This window comes from Ovis aries, chromosome 12, assembly GCF_016772045.2.
Source record: "Ovis aries strain OAR_USU_Benz2616 breed Rambouillet chromosome 12, ARS-UI_Ramb_v3.0, whole genome shotgun sequence".
NCBI classification, from domain to species: Eukaryota; Metazoa; Chordata; class Mammalia; order Artiodactyla; family Bovidae; genus Ovis; species Ovis aries.
In genome coordinates this window covers 44,321,215-44,349,138 of record NC_056065.1, presented here as the reverse complement: position 1 = coordinate 44,349,138, position 27,924 = coordinate 44,321,215, and the positions used below count along the sequence as shown (strand labels likewise).

General features: G+C 45.9%; 1 protein-coding gene and 1 long non-coding RNA gene across 14 annotated transcripts in view; one reads left to right on the top strand and one right to left on the bottom strand.

Moving 5' to 3' along the window:
• The window catches only part of RERE (arginine-glutamic acid dipeptide repeats), a 418,492-nt gene that overhangs the window by 52,980 nt on the left and 337,588 nt on the right, over nt 1–27,924 (bottom strand). For 8 of the 13 annotated variants that reach the window (XM_027975675.2, XM_060396516.1, XM_060396513.1 and 5 more), the window contains one exon: nt 4,837–4,917. In XM_027975675.2, the coding sequence (XP_027831476.2) occupies nt 4,837–4,917 (81 nt within the window). Of the gene's footprint in view, nt 1–4,836; nt 4,918–5,013; nt 5,208–5,331; nt 5,476–5,613; nt 5,688–5,978; nt 6,201–6,280; nt 6,688–27,924 lie in introns of those variants that run through there. The other 5 variants (XM_042257297.1, XM_042257299.2, XM_060396518.1 and 2 more) reach the window with 5 other exon arrangements.
• On the top strand, nt 6,132–13,508 carry LOC114117229 (uncharacterized). Its single transcript, XR_003590945.3, has 2 exons — nt 6,132–6,669; nt 11,004–13,508. It is a non-coding gene; the product is annotated as an uncharacterized LOC114117229 (long non-coding RNA).

Below are 27,924 nucleotides of genomic sequence, written 5' to 3'. Positions count from 1 at the left end.
CCCCCTCGCTCCACCTCCAAGTCATAATTCTGGCTCACGTGCCATGGCATCAGCTCATGCAGACTTCTCCCCAACAGCACTCATGGACTTGCTGGGCACGTTTTGCAATTTCCTGTCTCCATGCCTTTGCTCATGATATTTCCTACAGCTGGGAAGTCGCTTTTCCTCCATCTTTCCAGCCTCAGCCTGTATCCTTCCTCCAAAGCTCAGTTCAAATACCACATCCTCCAGTTAGCCTCCCAGAAACCCCCAGCCCCCGTGGTCACTGCGGGGCCTGGCCCTCCGCCAGGGCCCTGAGCACAAACTGCCAACCGCGCAAATGGCTCACTTTTCCTGCTGCAGTGCAGGCTCTTTGCTTCTCTTTACAGGCATCTCACCATCACCACGCTCAGTGGCATACAACATTTTCTAAAATTGAGCTACACAGAATGTTTAGCTAGCTTTGAAAATGGGAAGTGGATGAAAATGAATTTCTGGTATAGTAAATTTTAATGTACCAGTAACTGGGTTGACAACACGAACTTCATCTCTGTTGGGTGAGGTATTCAAAAATAAAACTCAAGAGATGAGAAAGACAGTCCCCTTCTCTGTTCAGAGGCCAATATTCCTCTGGGGTCACCTCTTCTCTCTACCAAGTCAGGGTGGATCAAACTGTCTTCTCAGTAAAGTCAGCTACAGCAGAGACAGGTCACGAAGTTAGCGCTCCCTCCCTGTCTAGATGCAATGCTGGCTGAACTTGTCCACGCCAACAGCAGGTAGAGCTTTACACAAAGGCCAGCCAGGACTCCAGGGACAACCACCCATAGGCCAGACACAGAAAGTCCTGGGTTCAAACAAAGGGATGTGCTCAGCATGAAACATATATATGTCACCGTCACCTGAATAATCATCTCATGATTTTGAAGAAAACTACAATGTGTAAAAACTCAAACAAAAAATTATTTTGGGACCACCTATTATTGTGTATTATATAAAACATGGATTCCTCTCCTAGTAATTAAGATTCAACTCTATTAGGTCTCAACAAGAGACCTTGGTCTTCAGTCATTACATTAGTATCAAAGGTCATGTGATTCATCAATCCAACGATGACACGGCAGTGCTTAAAGCAGAACCCAAGAGGCCTCATTCCCCATCCATTTCTCAGAAGCTCAGCCAGGGGGCACTTGCTGTGATTTATATAAATGTACTCATACCCTAGACTCTGATGTTGTTTAGACCAAACAGTATGTTGAGAGAGAAGAGGCATACAGCCAAAGGGGAAACTGAGATGCTCAGCAAAAATTCCTTACCATATTTTACTACTTATATACATCCCATAAGCACATTGAGGGAGGCAAACAGTTCTAGAGAAAGCAAGAACTGGAAGAAAGAAGCTACAGGATATTTGCACAACTGTGACGCTAAACTACTGCAATTATACTCCTGCGAACCATGAGGTTAACATGTAACACCCACTCAACTAAGCCTCTATAAACAGTTGGTTTTCCACAATCACAGCCACTATTCCCACTTCAGTGGGCAGCAGTGTTCAGAGAAAAGCCAGATTTAGCTCCTGAGTAATCAACACCAGAAACCAAAAGAGCTGGGGAAGCTGGTCATGACCACCAGCAAGCTCTGAATGTGTGACGGCACCGAATGGCCTGGTGGGGATGGAACTCTCCTCAACGAAGCTCCAAGACGGAGGACTTCCACCCTTTTAACCAGGCTGTGCCATCCACACACTGGTTTTCAATGAAAGCGCTTTTCTGTAAGACAGATGAACGAAAAACAGGTAACTTCATTTTATATAGGTTCAATGTTTACAAGAAGAAAACAAGTCTATACTTTTCATAGCATTTAGCTACCTTAATATGGGGTAAGACAGGAAGAACAATTGTTTTCAAATGTTTTCATGCACCCTTTATAGATCTTATCTCATGTAAATTATCCGAACAATTCTAGTGGCAGAAGCATCAGCCCATTTTACAGACACAGACAATCAAGGACAGAGAGCCTGAGTAATCTGCATAAGGCCCTGTGGCAGGTTAAGTGGCAGTTAAGATGGTCTCTGGCACAGCAACAGCCAAAGATGTGCAGACATTTTATAGAGATTAGGATGCCTGTAAAATTCTCATGCAAAGACATACCATTTTAGAAAAAAATGGGGCCTGGTCAGGATTTGACCTCACAGGATTTGAACCTTCCAATGAACAACTCAAAGCAGACTGCTCAGTTAAAAGAGATCATCAAGTACTACAGTTACCAGTAAGGCCAAGAATAGAACACAGGTCTGCTGACCCTGCGCCCATGCCCAATCAGGCATGTTCTTTTGGATGCTGACACCCTTCTGAAGTTTCCAGTCAGTTGAGAATAGCAAAGAAATGAGTTAATAATTCTGGTAAATAGAACAGAATATGGAAAGTATTTAGATTAGCAAGATTCACTACACACACACACACTTTTTTAAAAGGCATGACCATATGAAGATTTCTACCTGAACCAAGAACACGTACCTGAAAATTTTCTCTTCTACTGCAGCAAAAATGAAAAAATAACCTTTGCCCTCCCCTCCCGATGTGTTGTAAATGATTAGCTGACTAGTGTGGCCATGTTGATAACTAAGGAAAATACAAGATGAGTAGTGCCTCTTGCAGCTGACTAGAATACTTAGATTTATCCTACTACCAACCTCTAATTGCATGCAAAAGCAGCAGGACACTAGGAATGGTTTGCCAATGTCAGCCCTAATCCATTCTCCAGTCCTGCAAATGACTCTCCCATGATGGTGCCCAGAGGAAGAGGCTGGAAACAGGAAGACTGCTGGGTGCCAGAGGAGGCGGGAGGTAAGGAGCCACATGGCTGGGAAACAGGGGTGGCAGAGAAGTGATGGGGAAGGGTCTCAGGAAAGAGGCACCTGGAGAAGACCAGAAAACCTGCTCAGAAGGTGGCTGTTTTTAGAACTCTGAGTCAGACATCACCAGGAAGAAGGGCCAACCAAAAGCAGGAGGAAACACAGATCAGAAGACCCTTCCCTAGGTTAAAGGTCATTCAGCTCCCTTTCCTCAAGGGAGATAAAATGCAAATTGTTTGGCATTTCCAAATGTTAGACACTAGCTTTTAGACTCAAAGCCTAATCTTGCTATTAAGTTTATTTTTTAAGAGAGAAATAAAATAATTGTCAAGGGATAATGTATCAAATTTTTCATGATTTGAAACTTTTTTCACAGAGCACAAGGAGAGAGAAAACTCAGGCTGAGGTCATAATCTGGGCCTTCACATCACCTCAGATCTATCTCCTCAATGATCTCTTATTTTCATTCCAATCTAGCCAAACCAAAATTCCTGTACTTGGGTAAAGTCTTTTTAGGTTTTACTTCAAATAACTGAAATCCTCAGAAAACATAAAAGTATTTCATCCATAGCTCCACATTAAATACCTTTCTCCAATCTGTTCTGGAAAAAGTAAAATGTAAGTTGATTATAATAGATTCATTTCATATTTCATTGTCCATAAACAGCTTTTTTCCTCTATCCTCAAAATGACCTATCTCAGCATATTCAGATGTATAATAATTATTGAAAGTTTCATCTAATTATGATTGATTAACGCAAACCACAAACAGATATACATGAGGCTATACTTGAAATCTCAGAACCTGCTTCCCTATTATGAGGGAAGGTGTTTATAAGGTGTTGCACAGAAACCATGTCCAGAAACATTTTGTTTAAAAAAAACAAAAACCTGAAAAGAATGAAAATTGAATAAGAGGAAATCAATAAACAATACCCAACTAGGAAACCAAAATCCAAACTGCCCCACAGCTTTTGGCATGGATGTTGCTCCCAAAACAGTCTCTTCCTTCCACTACCAAAAGCAGCGGGTGTGGCTGGAGGGTTTGGGGAAAGCAGCAGCTCAAAGCCGAAATATTCACCTCCCATCCCCAGGTCCTAAAGTCACTTCTAGGGCCCATAGACACTGATGAGGCTGGTCCTACTCCACTTCCAGTCTCCCCTACTCCTTGGCCTAGCCAAGGGTTCCCCCACTCTCCTCCAACATCATCTGAAGGAAATTACAGGTACAGTCAGGTAAGACTGAATGACTCTCCTACTGGCATTCTTTTTAAAAAATTTTAAAACTTATTTATTTTAATTGGAGTGGTATCCTCTTCATGTAACTTCACTCCCAAGATTTCTCAGCAAACCCTCTTCCCCCCAAATTTAGCAAGAGCCGTCATCAGATCTGACTCTCAGCTTTGTGAAGTACCAATGGAATTTTTTAAAGCCTCATTTCAAGCAATTTATAGGCCCCTTGATATCTCTCCAATAAAAAGTACACACTTAAAAAAAGTACAAACTTTTAGGGCTGGAAAATTAGTTAAAACTACTCTTCAAAGCACACCAACGTTAAATAAATAAAAGTCACATGAGACTTTAAAATATACTGAGCTACAAACCTCTTAGCTCTATTACTTGTTGATGACTTTTGATAATAACCAAATCCAAACTCGTGATAAATGGTATTTTCTATTTCAGCCACTGTATTTAAAATTAGATGTTAACTTCCCAACACCCCAGGCTCCCCTGCCCCCACCAACTCTCTGATGCCAGAGATTCTTCGGTTCTGAAATCCACTTTCTTGGGGGTGGGGTGAGGGTAAGCATAATCTGTCACTTTACTATCTAGAATCGTGAGCGAAAACCGAAAGTGAAGTAAAACGAATAGGATCCTAGAGACCCGCCTGAGTCCGAGCACAACACAGGGTTAAAGGAAACCATTTCATAAGATCAAGTGCGGAGAAGCAGCAAGAGCGAAGAGGGAAAAAAATCAAGTTACATAAAGTCCAATTGTACTCACTGTTTCCTTATTGGGAAGCAGCTCCTTTCTAATTCTGAAGAAGTTCTTGCCGTACTGCCTAAGCCCCTTAACGAAGCGTTTCTGTGATAAAAAAGAAACAACAAATGGGATGTAAAAACCAAAAACAAAACAGGATGTCAGCAAAGCAAAGCAATCTGCAATCAGCAGAACAACAACCGCAAAGAAGTCTGAGCGGGAATGTTGACTGGGGGAATATTTCCGCGGCACAGCTGGGACCCCCCGCCCCGCAGGCCCCCGACGGCCTCCATCCGGTCCCCGGTCCCGCAAACCAGACAGGTCTAGGAGGACATCCTGTGTCTGAGGCCACAGGCGATCTGTGCCCTGGGTGCCTCCAGTCTCCGCAGCGGTCCGCGGAGGTATAAACAACGGAGGTATAAATACGCTCCGGGTTTCTTAATCAAGCAGCACAAGTGGTCTCCACCTGAGAACGAAGCTTCCCAGAGTGTCGAGCAGAACAGGGAAACACAACCAAACCTGGAGAGTTTCCTCCAGAAGGGCACTCAAGAGGGTTAAAAGGCCTTTCGTTAACCCCAGGAATTCACCAGCGCGGCGGAAGACCACCGGGGCCCGGACCCCGGACCCCGCCGACCTGCCCCGCCGTCTTGGGCAGTAGAAACCGAGCCACCCAAACCCCTGCCCCCTCCCGGCCCCCCTGCCCCCCATTTCCTCTGCGGTCCGGGACTTTCACTTTGCCCCATTCCTCCCGAGCAGCCCCTCCCCGCCGCAGCCAGGCCCTGCCGGCTCCCCGGCCCCCACCTCGGGCGCGAAGCCGGGTCCCGCGCACCGACGCCGGCAGCCACAGGTACCGGGGCTGCGGCGGGCCGCGCTCCGGGTCCCGGCGGCGAGAGGCCGCGCCTGTCACTCGGCTCGTGCTCCACAAAGCGCAGGGCGGAGGCGGCCGGGCGGCTCGGCGTGTGACCGCGGCGGGGCCGCGCGGCGCGGGGCGCGGGGGGCGCGGGGCTGAGGCCGCCGTCGCCGCCGCCGGGGGAGGAGGCCGGAGCGGCGCGCAGAGCCCGGCGCGGCCGCGGGCGGCTGCAAAAGGCGGCCTGGATCGCCGCGCCGCCCGCCGGCCCGGCTCTGGCCCCCGCCCGGAGGCTCCGCGCGGGGCCCCGGCGCCGTACCTCGGTTTCCTCCTTCCAAACCGCGGGATCCGACCCGGGCGGCGGAGCACGGAAACTTCCTACCAGCCGCGGCGGGAACGAGGAGAGGGCGCTCGGGGCCCCTCCCGGGCCGCTCAGTCCCTGGGCTTCCCCCGGGCCGGCCGAGTCAGCGGCGCACGCCCGTCGCCCGCCGGGCTGCGAAGCTGCGTGCGGGCTGGTCCCGAGGACTCCCGCGGTCCCTCCGGCCCAGGCGTTAGCCGGCACCTAGCAGGGCGCCGTTTCACAACTAAGTCACCGCGGAAGCTTCCCAGCCAATAAATCACCTGCCCACCAGGAGGAGCGTCCCTCCCACTCCCCGCGGTGGAGACCAGCCGGGCAAATTCAGCGAAGAGCCAGACTTGGCCTGTAAGACCGATCTGCAACCTCCTACTCCATTCCTGGAGGCTCTGCATTTTCAGATTTCACCCCTTTCTAAGATATGACTCATCATTGTCAGTTTTCAACATAATTCGTATAGTTCAAAAGGAACAATCTGTCAAGGCACAAGAAAGAAGCCAGCTCTTTTCTAGTCTGAAGAAGAGTGACCCTTGTTTCTTGAAACAAGTGTCATCCTCCTGCTCAGCACGCCTCCTGGGCTAAGTGCAGAGGATCTCCTTTGGGATCTGGAGAGGAATGAGACCGCCTGCCCTCAAGAAGCCAGGCTGGCAAACAGGTAAACACATCAATCTCTGGGCCCCAAAGAGAAGCCACAGAGGAACAAAGGGCTGGAGGTGGGGCCAGGAGGAGGAAGCACTCACTCAGTGGGTGTTTTAGAGGAAGTGACAGGAAAAGCAGCAGCCTGCTCGGTGGGCTCCAGTGGGACTGCCAGCAGGGCACAGGGAACATTCTGGGAACTGCAAGGACGACAGGGTGTGCAAAGTGCAGTGCCACAGATAAGACCGAAGAGGCAGGAGAGGGCCAGGCTGCAGAGCCTTTTAGGCCAGGCTGAAGAGTTATGGTCCTCACTGTGAGGCCAGCAGAGAGGTGCCGGCATGACTGTTCCATGAAAAGACTGGACAGCAAACTGCGCCAGGGGTGGGGTGGCCTGGGACGGGCCTTAGGGACAGACTGGCTGCACTGCAGCTGGAGAGGCTGGTGAGGGAACCCAGTGTGAGCTGGGGATGACCCGAACTCAACCTCAGCCTTCAGAATTAACTTCTTAATCTACTGTCAGGAGTTGAGTATTTAGTGAGCACCTAACACTGGGAGGAACTTTTTAAATAACAACAAACAGGCAGTCATGGACCTTTATTCAAATAAATTCATTTTTAGCAGGTAAGATAAATGTGTGTGAGGTTATTAGATTAGAGAATGATCTGAGTCTCAGGGAAGCCAAGCATGAAGTAGTGAATGGCAGCTCACCGGTGCTACAAGGAAGCCGAGAGGAGGGACAGACTGTCACAGTCACTGAGGTCAGATCTCGAAGAGCAGAGCATTTGCTGGTGTGGAAGGGTGGGAAGGGCATCCAGAAAAGACAGGAGCAGAGTGGGAAGTGGTAACAGACAGAGTCTACAGAACGCTGAGGTGGGCTCTGGCACGAGGAAGGTGGCAGAATGGCAGGGTCATGCAATCTGAAGGAGGGCCTGAAGCCAGAGGACACACAACAGGTTCACTGGGAGAAGTCGGCCAAGTGAAGGAGCACCTGAGAAACACTGAATCTGGAAGAGCAGGGAAGGGGCTTCCACAAACTTGAGGTCAGACCCTAAGTCTTCTACTTGTTATAATCTCCTAAACATAGCTATTAAATACCTGCTGTGTGCCCGGAGGCTCAGAGTCCTCATACCCTACAAGGAAGTACTGTTATCATCTCCATGTTACCAACAAGGAAGCTGAGGCACAGTCAGTTAAGCAGGCAGACCAAGGTCACCCAACTCCTCTGCGGTAAAGGCTGAATTCCAAACCTGGGCTCTGAAATCCATGCCCCGCGTCACTGCCACAGTCTCGATAAAGAGGGCTAAGGGTCTACAGGTAATCCATTTTCAGTCATGGCACCGTCATCTGTGACTCTGCCCTTCCTGTTTCCCCCCAAATCAAACCCAGTCCTTGCTGTTCTTCCAAAGAAAGGTCTTCCATGCCCTCCTTTCCCACCCATACAAGCACCAGTCCCAGGCCAAACCCTTCCCCTTCTTTCCTATGCTCCAGTCTATGAATCCATCTCTTACATCAGGCCACTTACGAGGCTCTGCCAAGGAACTGTCAAAACCACAGATTCCATCATGAGTCCTGTACCATCATGCCCTTGCACACTAAAACTAGCTCTTGGACCTCTTCAGGAAAGGGGGGATGTTTAACCCCTTAGACCTGCAGGTGCACCAGGACCCCGCCCCAGCCTACCTTACCACACAGACATCCACTAATGCCACCTGGCCAACGCTGCCACCATCCTAGTCCGAGCTCTGACTCTGCAGTACCTTTAATACTTCTATCCACAGTCTACCTCCAGTTCTCCTCAAACTTAAGCTCAAACCCCTCCCACTCCAAAATGAGACTTCCCCAACTATCCCCGATTCACTTGGTGTTTATTGGTCTAAAGGCTCGTATACTCATAGTCTATAAGCTCTGAAAAGACAGGAATGGAATCTTATACCACCCTGCCTCCCTAGAGCATTAGGCGGGTGGAACTCCCAAGTGTTTAATACACAAGTGAAACCATGAGATGACAGGGGCCTGAGCTAGGGTGATCACGGTAGAACCAGACTGTTCAGTGCCAAATGGTCTGTTTTGAACCTTGGTAACAGAGTTTTGATCATATTGGTTCCGTGACACCAAACTCTGCTCTTTTTCCTCATTTCACCTTAACCCCAGCCCTACTCAGCCTCTAGAAATCCAAGTCTTCCCAAGCCCTTGTTTCAGGGCTCCTGTTCTCCAAACTCCCTCCCAATACGATTTCCACTGTTCCTTTGGCTCTAAATACCATCCAAGATTCTCACCACTATTTCTAAGGCTAAATCTATGGCCCAAGCCCACGGGAACACTTGTCTTATAGACATTTCAAACTAACTACTTCCAGAAATATGGATCTGACATCTGTGGTAAACACAGACCACTGCTGTCAATGTATATCAAGCACTATGCTATCAAGTGCAAAGCACCATTGGCCCCACTTTTTTAAAAAAAGGAAGTAAAAGCTCTGTGCGGCCTGTACTCTTACTTCTCTATGGAAAGCCACAAGGCCTCAGAACTGACAAAACATCTGCTTCTCAGAGACCAGCCTTTACCTTGTGGTTTACCAGAAATGTAGAGTAGCCTTTAAAATCGAAACAAAGCCAACCCACTCAGAGCAGTCAATGATTAGAATAGGTCAGTCAGTATGTTAACAGGCTACTGACGCTGCAGTCTCCTTCCCTCTATTAACTCATCTCTCTGCAAATAAAGACCTCGAAGCTTTTGAGATTTGAATTTCATAATTAACGTGATCGACTTATAGGTGCTAGAAGCTTCTAAAGGAAAGTTCACAGACACAGTCTGCTTCTTAACAGCATTCTAGCAGTTGAGCTGAAATCCCACATTTCCCGTGCTTAAATTTAAGGTCTCGTCAACTGGCCTCATGAGTTACGTCCCTCTCCATTAGCTGTTCTGTCCCTGATGGAGAATAGATGCTGGAATGCTAAGATGTCAAAGGTGAAGGAGAACGAAGACTGTTCATTTAACAGGCAGGCGCTGTGGCTGGGTCACCGCCCCATGTGCCAGGCAGCCCTGCTTATTACGTGCCACAGGCTTGCAGTCCAGCCATTCACAGATCCATGAGCTGAGGTTCTTGGGCTGTTGGCCCTGATTTCTCTGGTGCTGTTTGTTTCTAGTCAACCTGGTATGTTCCTTCGGAGCACAGAGCAAGTTCTCTTCTATGTCTCAATCCCCAAAGCCAGATGAGATCCAAATATAAATACAGGTTTATTTATGGCAAGGAGTTTGTTCTTTGCTTTGTTTTACAACTAAGTTTGTGACTGTGTTTCAAGTTTGATTTTATAGTATTTACTGAAATATATTTTGATGTGTATCATTCTGTTACAAGGTGTACAACAGGTTAATCTGATACGTCTATAACCTGTGATATGAGGGCCATTGTATGATCATTAGCACTTCTATCATGTTACATCATTATTTACATTCCAGATTTTAGACACATTGCCACAGTTTTCTATTACTGAGCTGATATTTCATATCACCATCAAAAGTTACTACATATAAGCTCTGGTTGTTATTTAGTTGTGTCCAACTCTTTTATGACCTGATGGACTGTAGCCCGCCAGGCTCCTCTGTCCATGGGGATTCTCCAGGCAAGAATACTGGAGTGGGTTGCCATGCCCTCCTCCAGGGGATCTTCCCAACCCAAGGATCAAACCCATGTCTCCTGCATTGTAGGCGGATTCTTTACCACTGAGCTGCCAGGTGGGGAAGCCCCCTTAAGTTCCTGACAGAGAACGTTTAATTATGGGCTTTTAAAAGAAGTGAGTTACCTGAACATAGTATTTAGTAAATTTGGGTTTTAGTAGAATCTGGAGAGTTCTATTTCTCATTTTTGGTCGAATGGAAAGAACATGAGATTCAAACTTAGAAGCCCTAGATCTGGTCTGCTCCTCTGTTCCAGAGAGGAAATTATGACATGGCTGTTTAGGCACAGCCACTTTTGAAATGGAAGATACTTAATAAGGATAAACGTAATTGGGTCAAAATTAGATAATGTTCTCTCTTACGATAAAGGAACCAGTTCAAAAGTTCTGCTCATCACTGCTGAGCCTGCCCCAGGTCTGAGCCTCCCAAGCCCTGTGCCCACGGGCAACGACAGCCTCGCTGGCTGTCCAGATGCTGATCCCCCACGCGCAGGGCTGGCCTAGGGCAGGCAGCATCACTGTTCTGTGTCAGGATGTGAGAAGGGTACAGAGATACCACCCTATTCAACAATGATGGCAGCCAACAGCTGGCACTGTCTGAAGGGCTCTATAGGGACTCATTTAAGCATCACAATAGCCTTGAGAAGCAGGGGCTCCTAATATCTCCATTTTACAGATAAGGAGGAAAAAAAACACGTCTGTCACCAAATCCTTGAACCAGGGGAGGAGGATCAAGGATGACAAAAGTAAACCATCTGGAAACTTCAGGGATGGGGTGAAGCCTGAGAATGGAGTCCAAGAGAGGGTGTGGATCAGGAAGACGATGGCACCTGCTGCCTGCACTTGCATTTCAAGATTTTAAGTGCTTCCCACGGGTCTCTGAATGCACAGGTAAAGGCTATAGTCTCCAAACTTGGTTTAGTTTTGTCTTGGTTTGTTCATCTTCTGAACTGGCCATAAAGATACTTGTCCTACCTATCTCCAAAAAATTCTTCTTAATATCAGATTGGATTGCACACAGAAGAGTACTGGGGGGATAAAGCCAAAGAATGAGGTGTGTGCTCATCTCCCCTGTGTGTGTATCCAACTCCCCATGCAGCTGGTCCCGGTTCCTGGACCTGACCTGTGTCTGTGGCAGAGAAAAGGAGCGATGCTACAAAAATGGTAAAAGAAACTCCTCGGCATTAACCCCTGGCTGAGAGCTTTCAAAATTAACTCCTGCTGCTGAATTTTAACTAGTGCATCACAGTCAGAAACTCACCGGGACTTCTGAACAGCGACTTCTCCTCAGTCCTCTTATGTAACTGTTGGGAAAACACTGTAGGTATTAAAATGAGTCCCACTGTGAAGATGGCTCCTTCTCCTCTGCCCTGCTTTCTGCATAAAATTTTATGTTAATAACTTGCTGCTTCTCAGAGGGCTGAAGAGCAGGCAGATCTGCAAGTAAGCAAACCACAGTTCCCCCCCCAACAGAGAAACAAAAGTGTAGCGCACAAGCCAGGCAGGGGGAAGAAGAGGATGTCCACTGCTCTCCTGAAGGCAGAGAGCGGCCGAAGAAAACTGAAGATGGTCCCTAAACGTGGGCCTACGTTAAGGAGGGGTAAGGGGAGAAAAGAGAACACTGATGCCCGAAAGAAATCAAAGCCTTCCAAACATCTGTAGTCCACGACACCTACCTGTGCATCAGTGGCTCTCACTGACCAACCACCAGATGAGAAGAACCTATTGAATTTCATCCATATACTCCTGTCTGTTACAGGTTCCCATCACCCCACACCTAAAACACACTTCTGGCTGGAGGTAGACTATTGATACTGCTTTGAAAAGTGTCATTTGGGTTTTGGTTTAAAATATTTAAGACATCAATGAAAGGGTGACCAGAGTAAAGCAGGATGTTTTCAGTAAACAGCTGCAGAAGCAACATGTCCTAGAGGAGACATGCCAGCCAGCCAGGTGGGCATTCCGAAGCTTTCTAGTATGTTGTTCCTGATTCCTGACTTTACTTCCTAAGTACATTCTGAATTTATACACAGTATTCCAGGATGACTAGTTAAGTCCCATTCAACTAATTATAGTTGAAAAACAGCAAATAGGACAATTTAAAGTAATAACCACATCTTTACTGATTACTCTTAACTCTCTCTCGAGACCTGGCATTCTTCCCGAGCTCAGACTAGTACCCATGCTCTCTATTCCAAGTAACATCTTCCATTCTCTCAGGACATCAGAGTCTCAACGTGGACACTGGGGGCTCCCAGACTATATCCTCCTTGAAGTTCCTCAAGACACTCTCCAACACAAGGGTCACTGAATCCATGGCACAAATGAAGAAACTCAAGTTTTGGTATATATCCTGCCCCAATCCATAGCTAATAAGGAAGGGTAAAGAGATAAGAATTAGAAATAGGATTAATTACTTGGAATCTAGGTGCAGAAAACATTTTCTTGTATGTCTATGTATCAGAGGAATTAAAAGGTATTTGTTGTTGTTCAGTCACTAAGTTGTTGTATCTGACTCTTTGCAACCCCATGGACAGGGTATTATCTATCTTTTCTTAAAAAAAAAAAAAAAACAAACAAACAAAAACCTCTGAAGGAAACTGTACGTGTTAGCCCACAGGCTCCTCTGTCCATGGGATTTCCCAGGCATGAATACTGCAGTGGGCTGCCGTTTCATTCTCCAGGGGATCTTCCCAACCCAGGGACTGAACCCAGATATCCTGCACTGCAGGTGGATTTATTTATTTTTTTTTTTTTTACCATCCGAGCCACGAGGGAAGCCTGTATACCTAGACACACTTGCTCTCTGAATTTCAGCAAAAGTGTCAGAAACTGAATGTTGTATATCCATGTTAAAAATTTTCCCACCAAAATCCTTGGCTTGGAGTACATGGCTCTGCCACTAAATAACTACATCCCTGATTCGGTCACTAGGCCTCTTTCAGGCTTCTGTATGCTTGTGTGTAAGATGATTGTCGGGGCTTTGTACCATCCGTCTGTAAATTCTCAGAAGTGGATGCCTCAAGTTCTCCATTGCTGGGAGCTGCAGTCAGGCAGGCAGCCTCTCTCCTACACAGAGACAGGAGGATGGCTAAAATTCTTCCAAAAAGAGACCCTGTTAATGCATGATACATTGTCAACTGTCTTACCTGGAAACTGGATAATAAATGATCATTCTTAAGTTGGGGTGATCTTTATTGTTGAGAGTAATTTGTTATGCAGCAGTAGGAAACCAATATGAGATTCATTACAAAAACCACTAAAAGCTTTAACCTCAATGGTAGTCAACTATTAATTAAATTAACCAGTAAACCATCTTCCAATTAGACTTCCTCAGACAGTCCGCAGACCCTACAGTCCTATAACCTTCTGCTGTGTTCACACCTGAGCTATGTTAACATCTAGCTCACAATGCCATAGGACATGACATGACATGACAAGCTATGTAGGCTACTGAGTACACGAGGGAATCCCCAGCACCCTGACCATCCCGTGACACTCAGAGCAGGTGACCAGTGTCACTGGCTGAATGACTAAACAAATGCAACTGGGAGGTGAGCTGGCTCGGCCTTCTTCCAAGGCTGTTTACTTTCCAGCTATTTGCCCTCCAGCTTGACTCCTGACCTGTGCTCACTGCTAAGTTTCTGACTCTCTAATTACTACTTACAGAATGATTTGACACCAACTTTCCTGTCCATTTAAATGTACAAGTCTCACTAGAGACAACCACACCACCCCACTCTGTGATGCTGGTTCAGCACCCAGAGTTGAAGCCCACAGTGTCAAGCCCACAATGTCCCTTTCAACATACCTCTGCTCAAAACCTTCCCAGCTGATCACAAACGTCAAAAAAAAAAAAAAAAAAAAAAAGTCACTCCTTGGAGAAAGGAATGGCAACCCACTCCAGTATTTTCACCTGGGAAATCCCATGGACAGAACAGCCTGGAAGGCTACAGTCCATGAGTTGGCAAAAAAGTTGGACAAGACTTAGCGACTAAACAATGACAACAATATTCAAACAATAGAAAGGAATGAAATACTGATACATACTACAACATGGATGAACCTTGAAAACATCAGGCCAATTGAAAAAAAAATCAAATATATGATTCTATTTCAATGAGACATGCAGAATGGGCAAACAGAGAGACAGAAAGGAGATTAGTGGTTGCTAAGAGGTAGAGTCCTGGGAGGACCGGGGAGTGATTTCTAAAACTACGAGGCTTCCTTTAGAGCTGCTGAAAATGTTCTAAATTTGATTCTGGTGATGGATGCACAACTCTGTGAATATGTTAGAAACCACAGAGTTGTCCATTTAAAATGAGTGAATTGTAAGGTATGTGAATTATATCTCAATAAAGCTATTACCAGAAAAAAAGGTCACTCCATTTTTCATTCAAAGACCACACGCCCAACAGGAAAAGAACCTCATGTTTGGTTTACACAGCTACTGTGCCCATGAGCAAAGGCCACTGAGCCATCCTGCTCTCTGCCTACGTGACCCCCTGAGTCTCGATGATAACGCTGAGTAGCTGAAGTCCTTTTATTACTCTGGGGCTAACAAAGCATCGCCACAGGGTGAATATCAGAGCAGCACGCTTCAATGCACTTTCAAGTCAAATGAGAACTGGCTAGTTAAGCAGCAGCATTAACAGATGTAGAAATACCACCAGCTAAATACCTCTCACCAATTATGGCTGCCCAGCTACACCCATATTAAAAATAACCCAACACTAAGAACAAACCCAAAGGGGCATTAGCGACTCCTTCCTCCCTACCATATCACCATACTGCCCCACATAAATGTCCTTGTCAGGTGGCTCATAAATAGTAAGTCCCTAAAAAGTTCACCTTCTTTAACAAAGTAGATCTCAGCCAGGCAGGAAAGATGATTCAACTGAAGAAAGGAACGTGGCTTGTCTACAAGTTACAGGAGAACAAAGAAGTAGAGCCTTTGCAAAAATCATAATGAAAGGCATTTAGATCAATGGCTGCCCAATAAAAACTGAATGTGAGCCACACGAAAGCCAGGTACGTAACTGTCATTTTCTAATAGCCATATTTCAAAAAAGAAACATGTAAAATAATAAATTTAACACAATATGTCCAAAACATTATCATTTCAATATGTAATCAATATACAAATGACCGATGGAATATTTTACATTCTCTTTTTCTTACTTGGTCTGTGAAATTTAGTGTGTGTTTTACACTAACAGCACCAACTTGGGCTAGTACATTTCAAGTACTCAATGGTCACCCGCAGTCTGAGCCTCCAATGATCTCTCCTCCCTTTCGATAAAACATTAAAGCGCCTAAAGCATTAGAGTTTTCTACTAGGGAGGTAAAATAAATATATTGTTAGGATTATGGTCAATGATATCATACAGTCCTAAATGACGTGAAACCATACTGGCCTCTTATCCCAAATTTTGTGAAATATGTCTTCCAGAAGAACTCAATCAAATCCAGAAGCTGTAACAACACACCTCTGCCCACCTCCCACACAGATGAAACTGAGGCCCTATCTGGCTCCAGGGCAGTGGAGGCAGCTCCTGGACTTTGTCTCCCTTTCTCTGTAACATGTCAAGGGCTGGGATTCCGTATTTAACTTTGGTCACTTTAAATGCTCTCCAAATCGGGAGGAAAATCAAGTATCCTTTAGGAAATGCAAGGGATGGAGGAGGAAAGGAAGTGTATTTCAATCACAAAAGGCAAAACTCCTCAACGGGCAGATCCCCATCTATCAGTCTCGAAAAGGCACCTTCTGGTCTCATACCATCCCCTGAGGGTAGCCTGTCACAAGACAGGCATCAAGAGAGGGTCCCACACCAGGGCTGCTCTGTTGGTTTTTTGTTTAGAACAGTGCTGCCATGATACCTCACTCTCACTGCAAATACTGCTGTTAAGGGAGTGTGAACACAGCTGTGTGTAAATTACACACACAGATTTAATCCAAGTATTTACAAGGAATGTGTGTATGTGAGTGTGTGTGTGTGCTTGTGCCCATGTGTGCACTCAGTGTGCACAAAGTGTGCACCTGACACTTTGCAACCCCATGGACTGTAGCCTGCCAGGCTCCTCTGTCCATGGGATTTCCCAAACAAGAATACTGGAGTGGGCAGCCATTTCCTACTCCAGGGGATCTTCCTGACCCAGGAATCAAACCCAGGTCTCCTGTCTCCTGCATTAGCAGGCAGAGTCTTTAACACTGCGCCACCTGAGAAGCCCCATTTACATGGAGCACAAACACACTAATAGTACATTTACATACACGGTTGGGTCCACTGGGCTGTAAACAGAGTAAGGTTTGAGTTCCAAAGTTTCCTTAAAATCTTACACAAAGAAATACTTAGGAAATGCTTAGCCTGCTAAATCAGGCTGAGGCTCTTCTGTCCCCTCCCCCATGCAGTCTGCCCCTCCCCCCCATATTCTTCACTTGCATCGCTGCTGCTGCTAAGTCGCTTCAGTCCTGTCAACTCTGTGCAATCCCACAGACGGCAGCCCACCAGGCTCCTCTGTCCCTGGGATTCTCCAGGCAAGAACACTGGAGTGAGATGCCATTTCCTTCTCCATTCACTTGCAATACTGGAAAGTATTTGAGACTTTATGAAGGAGAACCATCAAAAAGAGCTCTAACACTCACTTCTATAGCAAACATTAATCAACATGAGATAATTTTCTAAGCTGCAAAGTTAGAAATGAGGAGGAAGGGGCAAAGAAGGTGAAAGCAGGAAGCCCCTGAAGTTCAGAACTGACTTGTCCTACACCATCAGCTTTCCCTGGTGTGGATCACTTCCACACTTAGCAAGAGGAGGACGAATCTAAGGACCCACTAACACAGCAGACACTGATGCAGGGTCTTGGGAGTTTTCGGCTAATGTTGAAAAAATAAGCAGCAGAGTGATCCACATTTTATGCTCACTGCATTAAATAAGAAGACAGACAATACAGACACAGGCATCAGGCAAGGTGGGCTCTCGTTCCAAGCCTGATCCTATCAAGGCTTCACAGATGACCCCTGGAAGGCCACGAACATTGCCTGGGCTGGGTTTCTCATGGTAGAATGACATCCCAAGTATCCTAATTTATGCCCCCTGCCCCTCTCCAAAGTGTTAATTGTAAAATGTTCGGTGCTACAGTACAATAAAAGAAAGCAAAGGGTAATAGTGCAACTAAATAAAAATATCATCCTATACACATGCTGACACAGAATGACAAGTTCACTACAGGCCTTAATTTTATGCTTAAAAATTTTTACAACTAAACCTTCCAACTGATATTTTTTTCTTCTATATTTTTTCTTGATGTGGTTTGTATAAACCCCTGGTTTAAAAAAGAAGAAGGAAAAAAAAATAAGATCCATTTCTGAGGCTTGGGTTTACTGTTCTTACTGTTCCACCAATAAATCATCTCCCAGTCTGGGCTTGGAAAAGCACTGGCCACGGTTTGATTGCTCCAGCCCCAGGTTGCCAGGCAACCAACACAAGGGGGAAGTCTGAGAACTGCTGACAGATAGCCAAGTGGCTGAAACAACAGACTTCTCTCTGTCAAAAATGTGTTTCAGAGGGCCACTTCCCCACCTCTGCTCTCTGCTAAACACTACATGATTGTAAAATCAAAATCAAAAGGCCACTGTAATAAAAACACACTTCCTGCTCAATTACTAATTGTTAAAAAGTGGTGGGGAGGTCCAGATCACACAGTGTATGGCAACAGAAATGTGATACTGTAAATGAGATAAAGTCAGCAGCATGCAAGAACCCTGACCTAAATACGGCTCTGCAGCTTCCAGTCAGGGGACCTGGTGGGTGGAGCAAATCAGCTGGTGCAGAAAGCTCCGGGAAGAAAATAATGAATGTTGAGAAATTAAAAGAAACAAACCAAACAATAACTGAGCAGTCACAGGCTCACATTACTTAATAATAAAACCAAGAGCATTTTCAGTTGTTGTGAAACACAGTCCGGAGATGACAAGTTTTCCCTCTCACATGGATTTCTCACTGTGGAATAGGGAGGGCAAGGAAGGCCAGTGACCCTCGAGAACCACGCCCCCTGGTGGCTGGGCTGGGAGGGTTGGTGGTGATTCCCCAATGCTCGACTGTAAGCTGACTTACTGGAGAAGGAAATGGCAACCCACTCCAGTACTCTTGCCTGGAAAATCCCATGGATGGAGGAGCCTGGTAGGCTACAATCCATGGGGTCGCGCAGAGTCAGACATGACTGAACAACTTCACTTTCACTTTTCACTTTCATGCACTGGAGAAGCAAATGGCAACCAACTCCATTGTTCTTGCCTGGAGAATCCCAGGGACCAGGGAGCCTGGTGGGCTGCCATCTATGGGGTCACACAGAGTTGGACACAACTGAAGTGACTTAGCAGCAGCAGCAGCAGCAGCAAGCTGACTTACAGCGCCTGAGGATATAGCTGTCCCTCAGCATCCTAAGAGGACTGGTTCCTAAACCCTCCAGGATATCAAATTCCTCAGATACTCGAGTCTCTTATAGAAAATGGCCTATAACATATGCATGTCCTCCCCTATACTTTAAATCATCTCCAGATTACTTGTAATACAATATAAGTGCTATGTTAACAGTTGCTAGTGTGCAAAAAATTCAAGTTTGCTTTTTGGAAGTTGTTTGGAATTTTTTTCCCCTGAATATTTTTGATCTACAGTTGGCTGAACCCACTGATGCACAACCGGCAGGTGTGGAAGGCTGACTGTACCAGGTCTGAATCTGAAAGTCTAATGCAACATGGTAAACATCTACGGGGCAGGATCGACTCAGTCACCTCACATCACAGTCCCACTGAAAACTCTGCATCATCCAGAACTCTTCGGGAACTGACTGGTGCAGTGTTTGGAGAAGGGCAGCACTCAGAACACAGCTCTTCATCTTTTTTGTGCCATGGATCCTGCTGGCAGTCTGGTAAAGGCTAACCTCTTAAAAAACAGTTTTAAAATGCCTAAAATAAAGTGAGGGCTTCCCTGGTGGCTCCAGCAGTACAGAATTGCCTGCCAATGCAGGAGACATGGGTTCACTCCCTGGGTCGGGACAGTCCCTTGAAGGGGGACCCATTGCAGTATTCTTGCCTGCGAAATCCCATGGACAGAAGAGCCTGGTGGTCTGTAGTCCATGGATTCACAAAAAGAATCAGACACAACTGAAGGACTAAACAACAACAAATAAAGTGATATTACAATGGAAACGTTATCAAAACACTAAAAGTGCAAATATACATATATTATTTAATAACATTAAATAAGAACTCACAGAGGATTTTTATTTTTTCAAGTTTTTTGGGGGAACAGGGGTAATGTTTTGTTTTATACTATGAGCTCAGATTATAAACTCTTGGAGAGCAAAGACAGTAATTTATTCATCGCTACATCACCAAGCAATGCGTAGCCTGGTTTCCTGCCCAAGGTTGACCAATGGAAGGCTCCCAGGCTGGCCCTCACCACAAGGTCAACCCAGATCCTATGGGGGCCTGACTCCATGGGTTATCCCACTGCCCAGAAGTGGGCCTGGCAAGCAAGATTCGTATGTAAGCCTATAACTTACAAACCAGAGTATACAGACACCAAAGACTTTTTCCCCCTAATTTTATTATTTATTTACTGGCTGCACTGTGCAGCCAACCAGGGATTGAACCTGCATCCTCTGCACTGGAAGCGTGGAGTCTTCACCACTTGACCACCAGGAAGTCCCCCCAAGACACTCTAATGGGTATGTGGATTCAGTTTTAAGGGGATTCAATTCCAGAACTTCAACTTTCATGTATCTTTTTTTCTAAAATTCATCTGCCTGAGAATACACCCTTGTGGGCAAGATACAACTCTGCTCTCCTGCCTCCTCCTTCACAATCATCCTCCTCTCACTTCACCACAAAGGCCTCCCTCTTTCCATCCAGATGGCCAACAGGCAACACTGCTTCATGCACGAACTCCAGGCTCTGAACAGAGGGTCAATTCAAGACACCATGAGCAACGCCAAGGTTACAACTGGAAGCCTCATGCAGGTCAGGTACTTTCCAGCAGAAGCTCACAGAGGTGTCATCTGGTACATCAATGAAAATCATGTCCGATGATAAATTATAGTTTTTGATTATGGAAGGAATTCAATAAATGAGTGACAAAACTATCAATCCTATTTATGTAAAAAGGTTTCTGAGCACTTACAAATAAGTGAGGAATGAGAATAACATGATGCAGAATACGGTCTCATCCCAACAATAAGTAATATTCATATAAAAACTAATGTGTTTAAGAAACTGAGTAATTTCCAACAAACATTAAGCAGAAACTAAAACTTTTATCAACTAATATCTTGTTTTGATCAACTGTGCACTTATTATTATTACAACATAATCAGAGAGGATTTTCTTTCAACACTTAAGAGCTTTATTGCTAAAGAAAATAACAGCACACACATTTCTGTCTTCGGGAGTATGAAAAGGTGATCTGACAACACACTCTCAAGCAAAAAATGCTTTACATCAAGGAGAAGCAGACTGGAAAATTACTAGTTAGGTTTAATGTGAAGAAAGATAAACTGTCAGATATTACTGCTAAAAAGGAGCCCATTCGTATATTTTTTAAAATATATGATAATGGTTATAAATAATGATAGCATTCAAATGCAGTGGATATATTTAAAAGAGCAATGGGACAGTCTTATTTCCAAATGTCAGTATTTATGATATGTAAGAAATCACATGCTTATGATGAAAAGAGTACATGCCAACTTAAACTAGGGAGGGAGTATATGACTTTTTAAGCAAAGCTTTTTCAGGGGCTTTATGGGGAAATAGTTTCTAACTTTGTACCTAAAAGAAAGACCAGCATTCTTCGGGTACCAGGCATATGCCACATCTCAACTAGGTTTATCAGACTCTGGTTTGACCTCACAGAATCGAGTGTTTCTAGGGTTATTAGAAACACTTTCCAGAACCCAGAGATATGGCACCACTGAAGACCCTACACTATGTGACTGTTGTTCCCCTGAGGTAAAGGCCCTTCTTTCTCTGAATTCCAAAACTGCTATGGCACTCCTCTGTTTAGAAGAATAAAGACTTCAGACTCCTTAGTGCTCAGTTAAGAGTGCTCAGGGACCTCTGTTTTATCATTTGGGCCTCAGACCCCACCTGACACAAGCACCTGAGTTAAAGGTTGTATTAAAGTGGATTCTGAGGTTTCATTTCAGCTCAGGGGGAACACAGTGCCGTGTTAAACAACGTCTATGAGAAATGCAGGGAGAAGGGGTGGTCCCTGAGCGGCCCCTGCCTCAACGGAAGCCAGGCCCCCGCTGCTCCTGAACATGCCCTGCCCTCTCCCACGTCTGCATCTCCAGCCATGAAGGGATCCTGGGCAATGTTGCCATGAAGCTGCTCCGGGGCTGGACTAGGGGGCTGGGATTTCTGAGCATCTTCACTGACCACTGGCGGGACCCTGAACACATTTTCACCACTGCACGCCCATGTTCTGTCACCTTCCTCCGTTCTTCCATCGTTCTGTGTACCCCACGACAGAACTGCCCACGTTCCGCCTGGCACAAGGCTCTAGGCACCCACGTCCATCACTGAATTTCTCTCCATGCAGTGAGGAGGTCCTGTGGGGCCATCTGGCAGAGTCTTTTGCACGCACAAGTCAGGCATTTTGTTTCTTCGATGACAAATTCTATTATCAGCACCTAAGCCTTTCAGGGCCAGAAGAGCTCTAATTATTTAGTTAATACTTGATTTTTCAAAAGAAAATCAATGAATCTCCAAAGAATGAAAACTGGTTCCAGGCACAGACTCAACCAGAAATAGGCAGGCTTACCCACACTAATGCTTTTTCCCACCAAACTTTAATGATGTCTCAAGTGGGTGGTTTTCTTTAGACAGATGGGGAGTCATCTGAGAATAGTAGAAGTGATGGGAGGGGGTAGGAAAAAAATAAAGAGGAGAAACTAGAATTTCTTGGTTTTCTTCAAATTGTGAACCAAAAAAAAAAACCACACACACACAGGACACAATGACAGTGAGCATTCAGATGGAATCTCTCCCACCAGCAGCGGATTTCTTTTCCTGGTTAACCTGAGGACAGCTTGAAGACCTGGGGTTGGCTTTCATGGCCTCTGTCCCACTGCCTTGACCATGGGAAGGTGTGATTGGGTGGGGGTGGGGGGAACCTTACACTGTTCAGGATGGTGAACAGAGGGGAAGAAACTCTTGTGGTCTAATAAAAGGATGAAAGAAAAGTTCTCCATGATGAGGAAATGAATCCTTTACTTATTAAGCTCCCTCATGCCTTTTTTTCTTTTAATGTCTGTTTGATAAAAATACATCATACCAAGGAGCCATCAAAGAAAAAAACTACAGTGAAATGTGACAGGAACTCCAGAGGCTGGATGGAGCCGCCTATTGGGTTTAGCCACAGCCTCTCCCCTATTTCCCCTCCCAGCCACAGAGAGCATTCAACCAAAGAGGGCAGAAGATCACCAGGAGAAGTTTCAACAAGCACCAGACCCTTGTCGTCTAGTCTTTCCCCGAATCCAAAGTCATGAATAAAGGTTTACAGAGTCTTTTTGGCACGTGAAAATACTCTATTATGTCCCCCATAACAGAATATGCACATCTCTACATGACAAACACATGGACTTCACGTGACAAACACATGAACTTCAAGCAGACGACCTGACGCTTGCTTTTGTAGCAAAGTTCCCACTTCTCCTTTCACCAAAACTCAGTCTGTCCTAAGCTCAACGAAAGATCCTGAGTCCTGAGGGTATTTATGTAGTTCTGACAAGGAACAGTTTACGGGCAATTAAGACACGACCCGGAAGATCACCAGATGGGGAACAAGTAACACAAATTATTAGAAAAACACCTATCGCTCTTCCTGAACTGACCTGAGCTCTCAGGGGCATGGTCTGCCCAGACTTGCTCAGCAGAATGTGCTTCGGAACAGGAAGCGCTGCTTCCCTGAAGAAGGCAGAGCCTGAGTGCCACTCATGTACTGTCCTCACAGCATCTACCCAAATCACCTTACTGCCATTCATTTATTTGTCTCTGTTTCCCCCCCAGAATGTAAGTGCCATGAGAACAATGTGTCCACTGCTAACTTCTATATGGAGAACTTAGGGCCTTGTGCACAGTTCAATGACCAATATTTGTTGAGCGACCAAGGAAACAAACAGCGCGATATAGTCTGAAGCCAACAATCCATCCTGTGGTCTTACATTCTAGATATTTTTCTAGTCATAGAATCCTGCCTGGTCACTACCTGCCTCCATCTTCAAGCTCTATGTATTAATCCAGCTCAGCTCAACTTACCACCAGCTGAGCCTCACTGCCGAGGAAGCCAGTGTGAGACATGCACTGCCCCTTAGGAAGCACATCACTCAGCAGACCAGCGCTCGGGGGCCACCTCTCAGTCTCCCCAGCACCATCACCCACAGCACACACTTCCTTCCCACCCCTTCCCCATTACTCTCCTCCCAACCCCTACTTCTGGCTTGGGACAGCTCACCCCAGCATCCCCCAACTGGTTCTTTATATCCTAGAGAGTTACTGTCTCTCCCCCGCTCCCATCCTCCAAGTGCCATAACCCCCAATGCCCCCCTTCATCAGCATCTTCACACAGGGTGCACACAGCATCATCCTCCCCTCTCCAGTGACAGGGCCAGCAGCTGGGTTCTACGTGTGTTCCTCAACTCCAGCAAAGACAAGCCCGTCTGAGAGCATCATCCACAACCTTTCCCCTCATCATCACATCAACCAACCAAGCCAGCCTCTCGCTGCCTATTAGCGAGCCGATACCCAGCTAAAAGGCCCCTTCTCTACCCTGCCTTCTGACAGCGCTCTCAGGAACGTGAAAAATGTTGCCCAGAGCTGCTCGCAGCCACAATTCCTGGTGCCCTCTCCTATCTTCCATCCTAGCCATCCACTTATGACTGGATATCTGTGAAGACACCTAAGATATAAAACCAGAAAATTTCTTTTCTTTACTAGTGCACAGTCACTGAATCCCACGAAAGCCTCTTCTCCTTGACTCGTGACCTCCAGCCCTTCAACTCCGCTGCCACTTCTGCCCTGGTTCCCTGAGTTCTGGATCTGGATTGGACTAACAGTTACTCCAGCAACACCATCAACACTACTACACATGCCTCCACATCCTGGACCAACTTTCTACCCAATCTTCCAATTAACTTAGGTCAAGGTCAACCCCAGCCCTATCACTGCCCACATTAAAAAAGACGTAACCATTCCTCATATCCTACCAAGTCAAACGTAATGGTTAACAACAAATGAAACAGGACGCAAATCTTCCTCCTGCCTTTCAAACTATTCCTTTCCTGACTCTGTACTAAGTGGCTCCATCACTTTGTCCAGTCTTTTGTACCTCAACATAAAAATTCCCTCAGTCTCTTCTCTTGCTGCACTGTCTCCCCTGGCAACCTCAGCAGATCCTGGCCCTGCCACTTGCTAGCTCTGTGATCCTCAGCAAGCTAATTAACCTCTTCAAGTTCAGCTTCCTTAACTAAGACGCCCTCTGTAAATGAGAAAGTTCTTCTAACTTTAGACCTCCATACCTAACTGCGACACCCACCTGTATCTTTTACAATCACTTCAAATTCAAAATAAACTCTCTTCTCCTCCCCGAAGCAACTACTCTTGATTGCAGGGTTTTATCAGCTGTATCAGCAGCCTCCTCCCTCGCACCAAAACACAATGTCTGAATAGCGTCTCTCAACTTTTTCCTTGCTCCCTATTTCCAATCAGCTGGGTTTCTCCAGAGAGGCCAAGCAGTGTAGCAGGTGAGGAGCTGGACTCGGGCACCACAAGGCTGGGCTGGCAAAGCAGGCTCTATGAACCGTGCTGTGACCTCAGGAAAGTTCTCCCTCCTGGCAGTGACCCAGCTTCTCCATGTGCAGAATGTCCACAAATGAGTCACCTCATGCCACGTTCTTGGCACGGCACCTGGCACATAATAAAGGTCTTACTATAGCTCCTCGGGCCTCTTTTAATCCCTGCTCTTGCTTCTCACGGCCTCCACACCTCAGTCTTTCTCAATCTCGGCTGCAGAGCAGAACCTCAGCACCCTAGCTATATCCCAGGGGGAAGTAAAATCAGTCTCTGGGGCAGACCCATGTCTCCTGTGTGTGTGTGTGTGTGATAAACTTCCTTGTGTGGTTCCAGTGTGTGTGTATGTGTGTGTGTGTGTGTGTGTGTGTGTTAAACTTTCCTGTGTGGTTCCAGAGTGTGCAACCAAGGTTGAGCACCACTGCTATAAACTCAGAGCTCTCAAAATCTTTCACAAGGACTGCAGACTTCACCCAGTCTTGTGGTTCTCAGGGCAGAGAATATGGGCGCCTGGGTCCCACCTCAGACAGAGACTCGGACTCAGAGTGCAGTCTGGGCACTGGGACGTTTCCAGTTCTCCAGGTGATGTTAATATGCAGCCAAGTCTCAGAACCAGGACTCCCTCTCTACCACTTCCAACCACCAGTCCCTGTCACTGCCAGATGAATTTTCAGTGACGGTCCCAGTCCTGCCATTCCCCACACTCAAATATAGGTAATTATTCCTTATTTCCTATTAAATTCAACACAAACTTCTCTTCCCATAAAAAGTGGATGGCTTCAAGTCAGCCATCTTATCCACTCAACCATCTACAGCATCCTTCAACTGGGCAACCAGCTACTGACCAGCCACCCACGTTCTTTAAACCTTTGTTCTTCCATTAAGATCTAGGGTGTCCGGCTACTGAATCTCCATCTATACTTCAAGGTGCCTCCTCCTCAGAGCCTCACCCAATCTCCCTGCTGGAAAACAGAGCAGATTGGGTTCACCCCTTGGTCTTCCATGGACCCAGCTCACAGTATCAAGAGGATGTGAGGCACAAGAAGCGGGTATTCCCTGTGGGCCTGCTGTCTCCTCTCTGGTGCCTGTGGCGACAACGTCCGACTCAAGTGCCCATTTATAGCCGCGGCCAGGATCAGTCAAGGATGCCACACTGCCAGGCAATTATCAAGGTGAGTGGTGCCTCCTGCAGAGATCTCAGCAGTTAAAGAACAGATGATGTTTATTTGTCTAAAGTCCCCAAGAAGTTCCCCTCCTGTCAAATAAAGAAATCAATACCGTTTAAAAATCTTATTTCTAAAAATCTCAGCTAACTACAAAACACATTGCTTAACAGTAAACAGAGGATGAAGGGGTCTCACCAGTACTCAGCAGAGCCTTGCACATAGCAGATATGGAAATGCAGCGGAATTCAATTTGATAGAAGGTGAAAAAGAAGCCCTTTGTCTTTCCTATTCCCTGTATAATATTATCTAAGGAACATCTAAAGTTGGTTACCCAGACACTGATGATGATATTTGATTTGGGGCTCTAAGAACCCTTTTGTATGCATCAGAAGGAAAAGGGCCTCTCCCATACATGCATGTCCTCATAACAATGGAATCCTCCACTGCCTAAAATTATTCCAAACCAGCTGAGGAAAACATAGTGTGATGCTTAACAACTGAATGATCCCTCTGAAAATTAGCCTAAAAGCAAGAAAACAGATCCCTGGAATGTTTGACACAGGGTTTTAAAGAAAGTTGAGAGGAGGAGACAGAACAAGAGAAGAACGAAAAATGTGAGCTGATCACAAAGTCAGAGCTCTAATGAGGAAAACAAACCACTAAGGTCAGGCTGCTCTGGGCTCAAAAACTTGGGAAGCTGACAAAGAAGCTGGGCTGTCCTTGAGAATGATCTAAAAGCATCTTCTAACTTTTATTACTGCTAAAGACTGGAGAATGTCATTTCCAAGCACTGGAAGGAAGGTACCAAGTACGCAGAGTCCACCCCATTCTTTAAGCAGCTTCAGGAGTCTGAACAGCTTCGTCTGATGCCATCAAGGGGCCCAGGTGGTGTTCTGCTGGGGACATGGGGGAGCACAGAGCCCAGGGCCTTCCACAAGCAAAGCTTTTTGACTTGTAGGTGAATATCATATGGGTCTGGGGTCCGGGTCAATTGGTTCCCTTACTAAAGGCCATAGTCAAATTCATTTCCTAAAACTTTCTTTTCAAAAATAGATAACTGAAACTCTTTAGCTCTGTTACCCGAAAATTGAGAGGCCCAGACAGAAAAAGAAAATGGCTAATTTACGCTAATAGTGCCTGTTTGGGAAGCAGCTTACTAGTAAATGTGACACCGCCACAGACTCCAACACCAGAGGCTCCCAGAGAAGACTCGGGGCTGTTTAGAGGAGGAGGGAGACTGAAGCAATGTGAAGCAGAGCCACTGAATACAGACCAGACTTTCCTCCCACTCTAGCAGAGCACATAATACTCATTACTGTGCATCTCTATAGTCTAGAAGGTTCTCCTTTATTACTGCTGACGGGAAAGATTAGGAAAAAAATAAATTCATAATCAAAACCTACAAATTAGCTGCAAGGGGAAACCTAGAACCCTTAGTACTAAGAAGACGCGTGAGTATGCAGGTGTCCACCTTTTCATATTTCTTAACCAGAGATGATTTAGAAAAAATATCTGCCCACGTTTTCCTGGAAGTAAAAGGCTGGAAGTGGGCAGTAGCCCGAGACTGGCATCAGATCCAG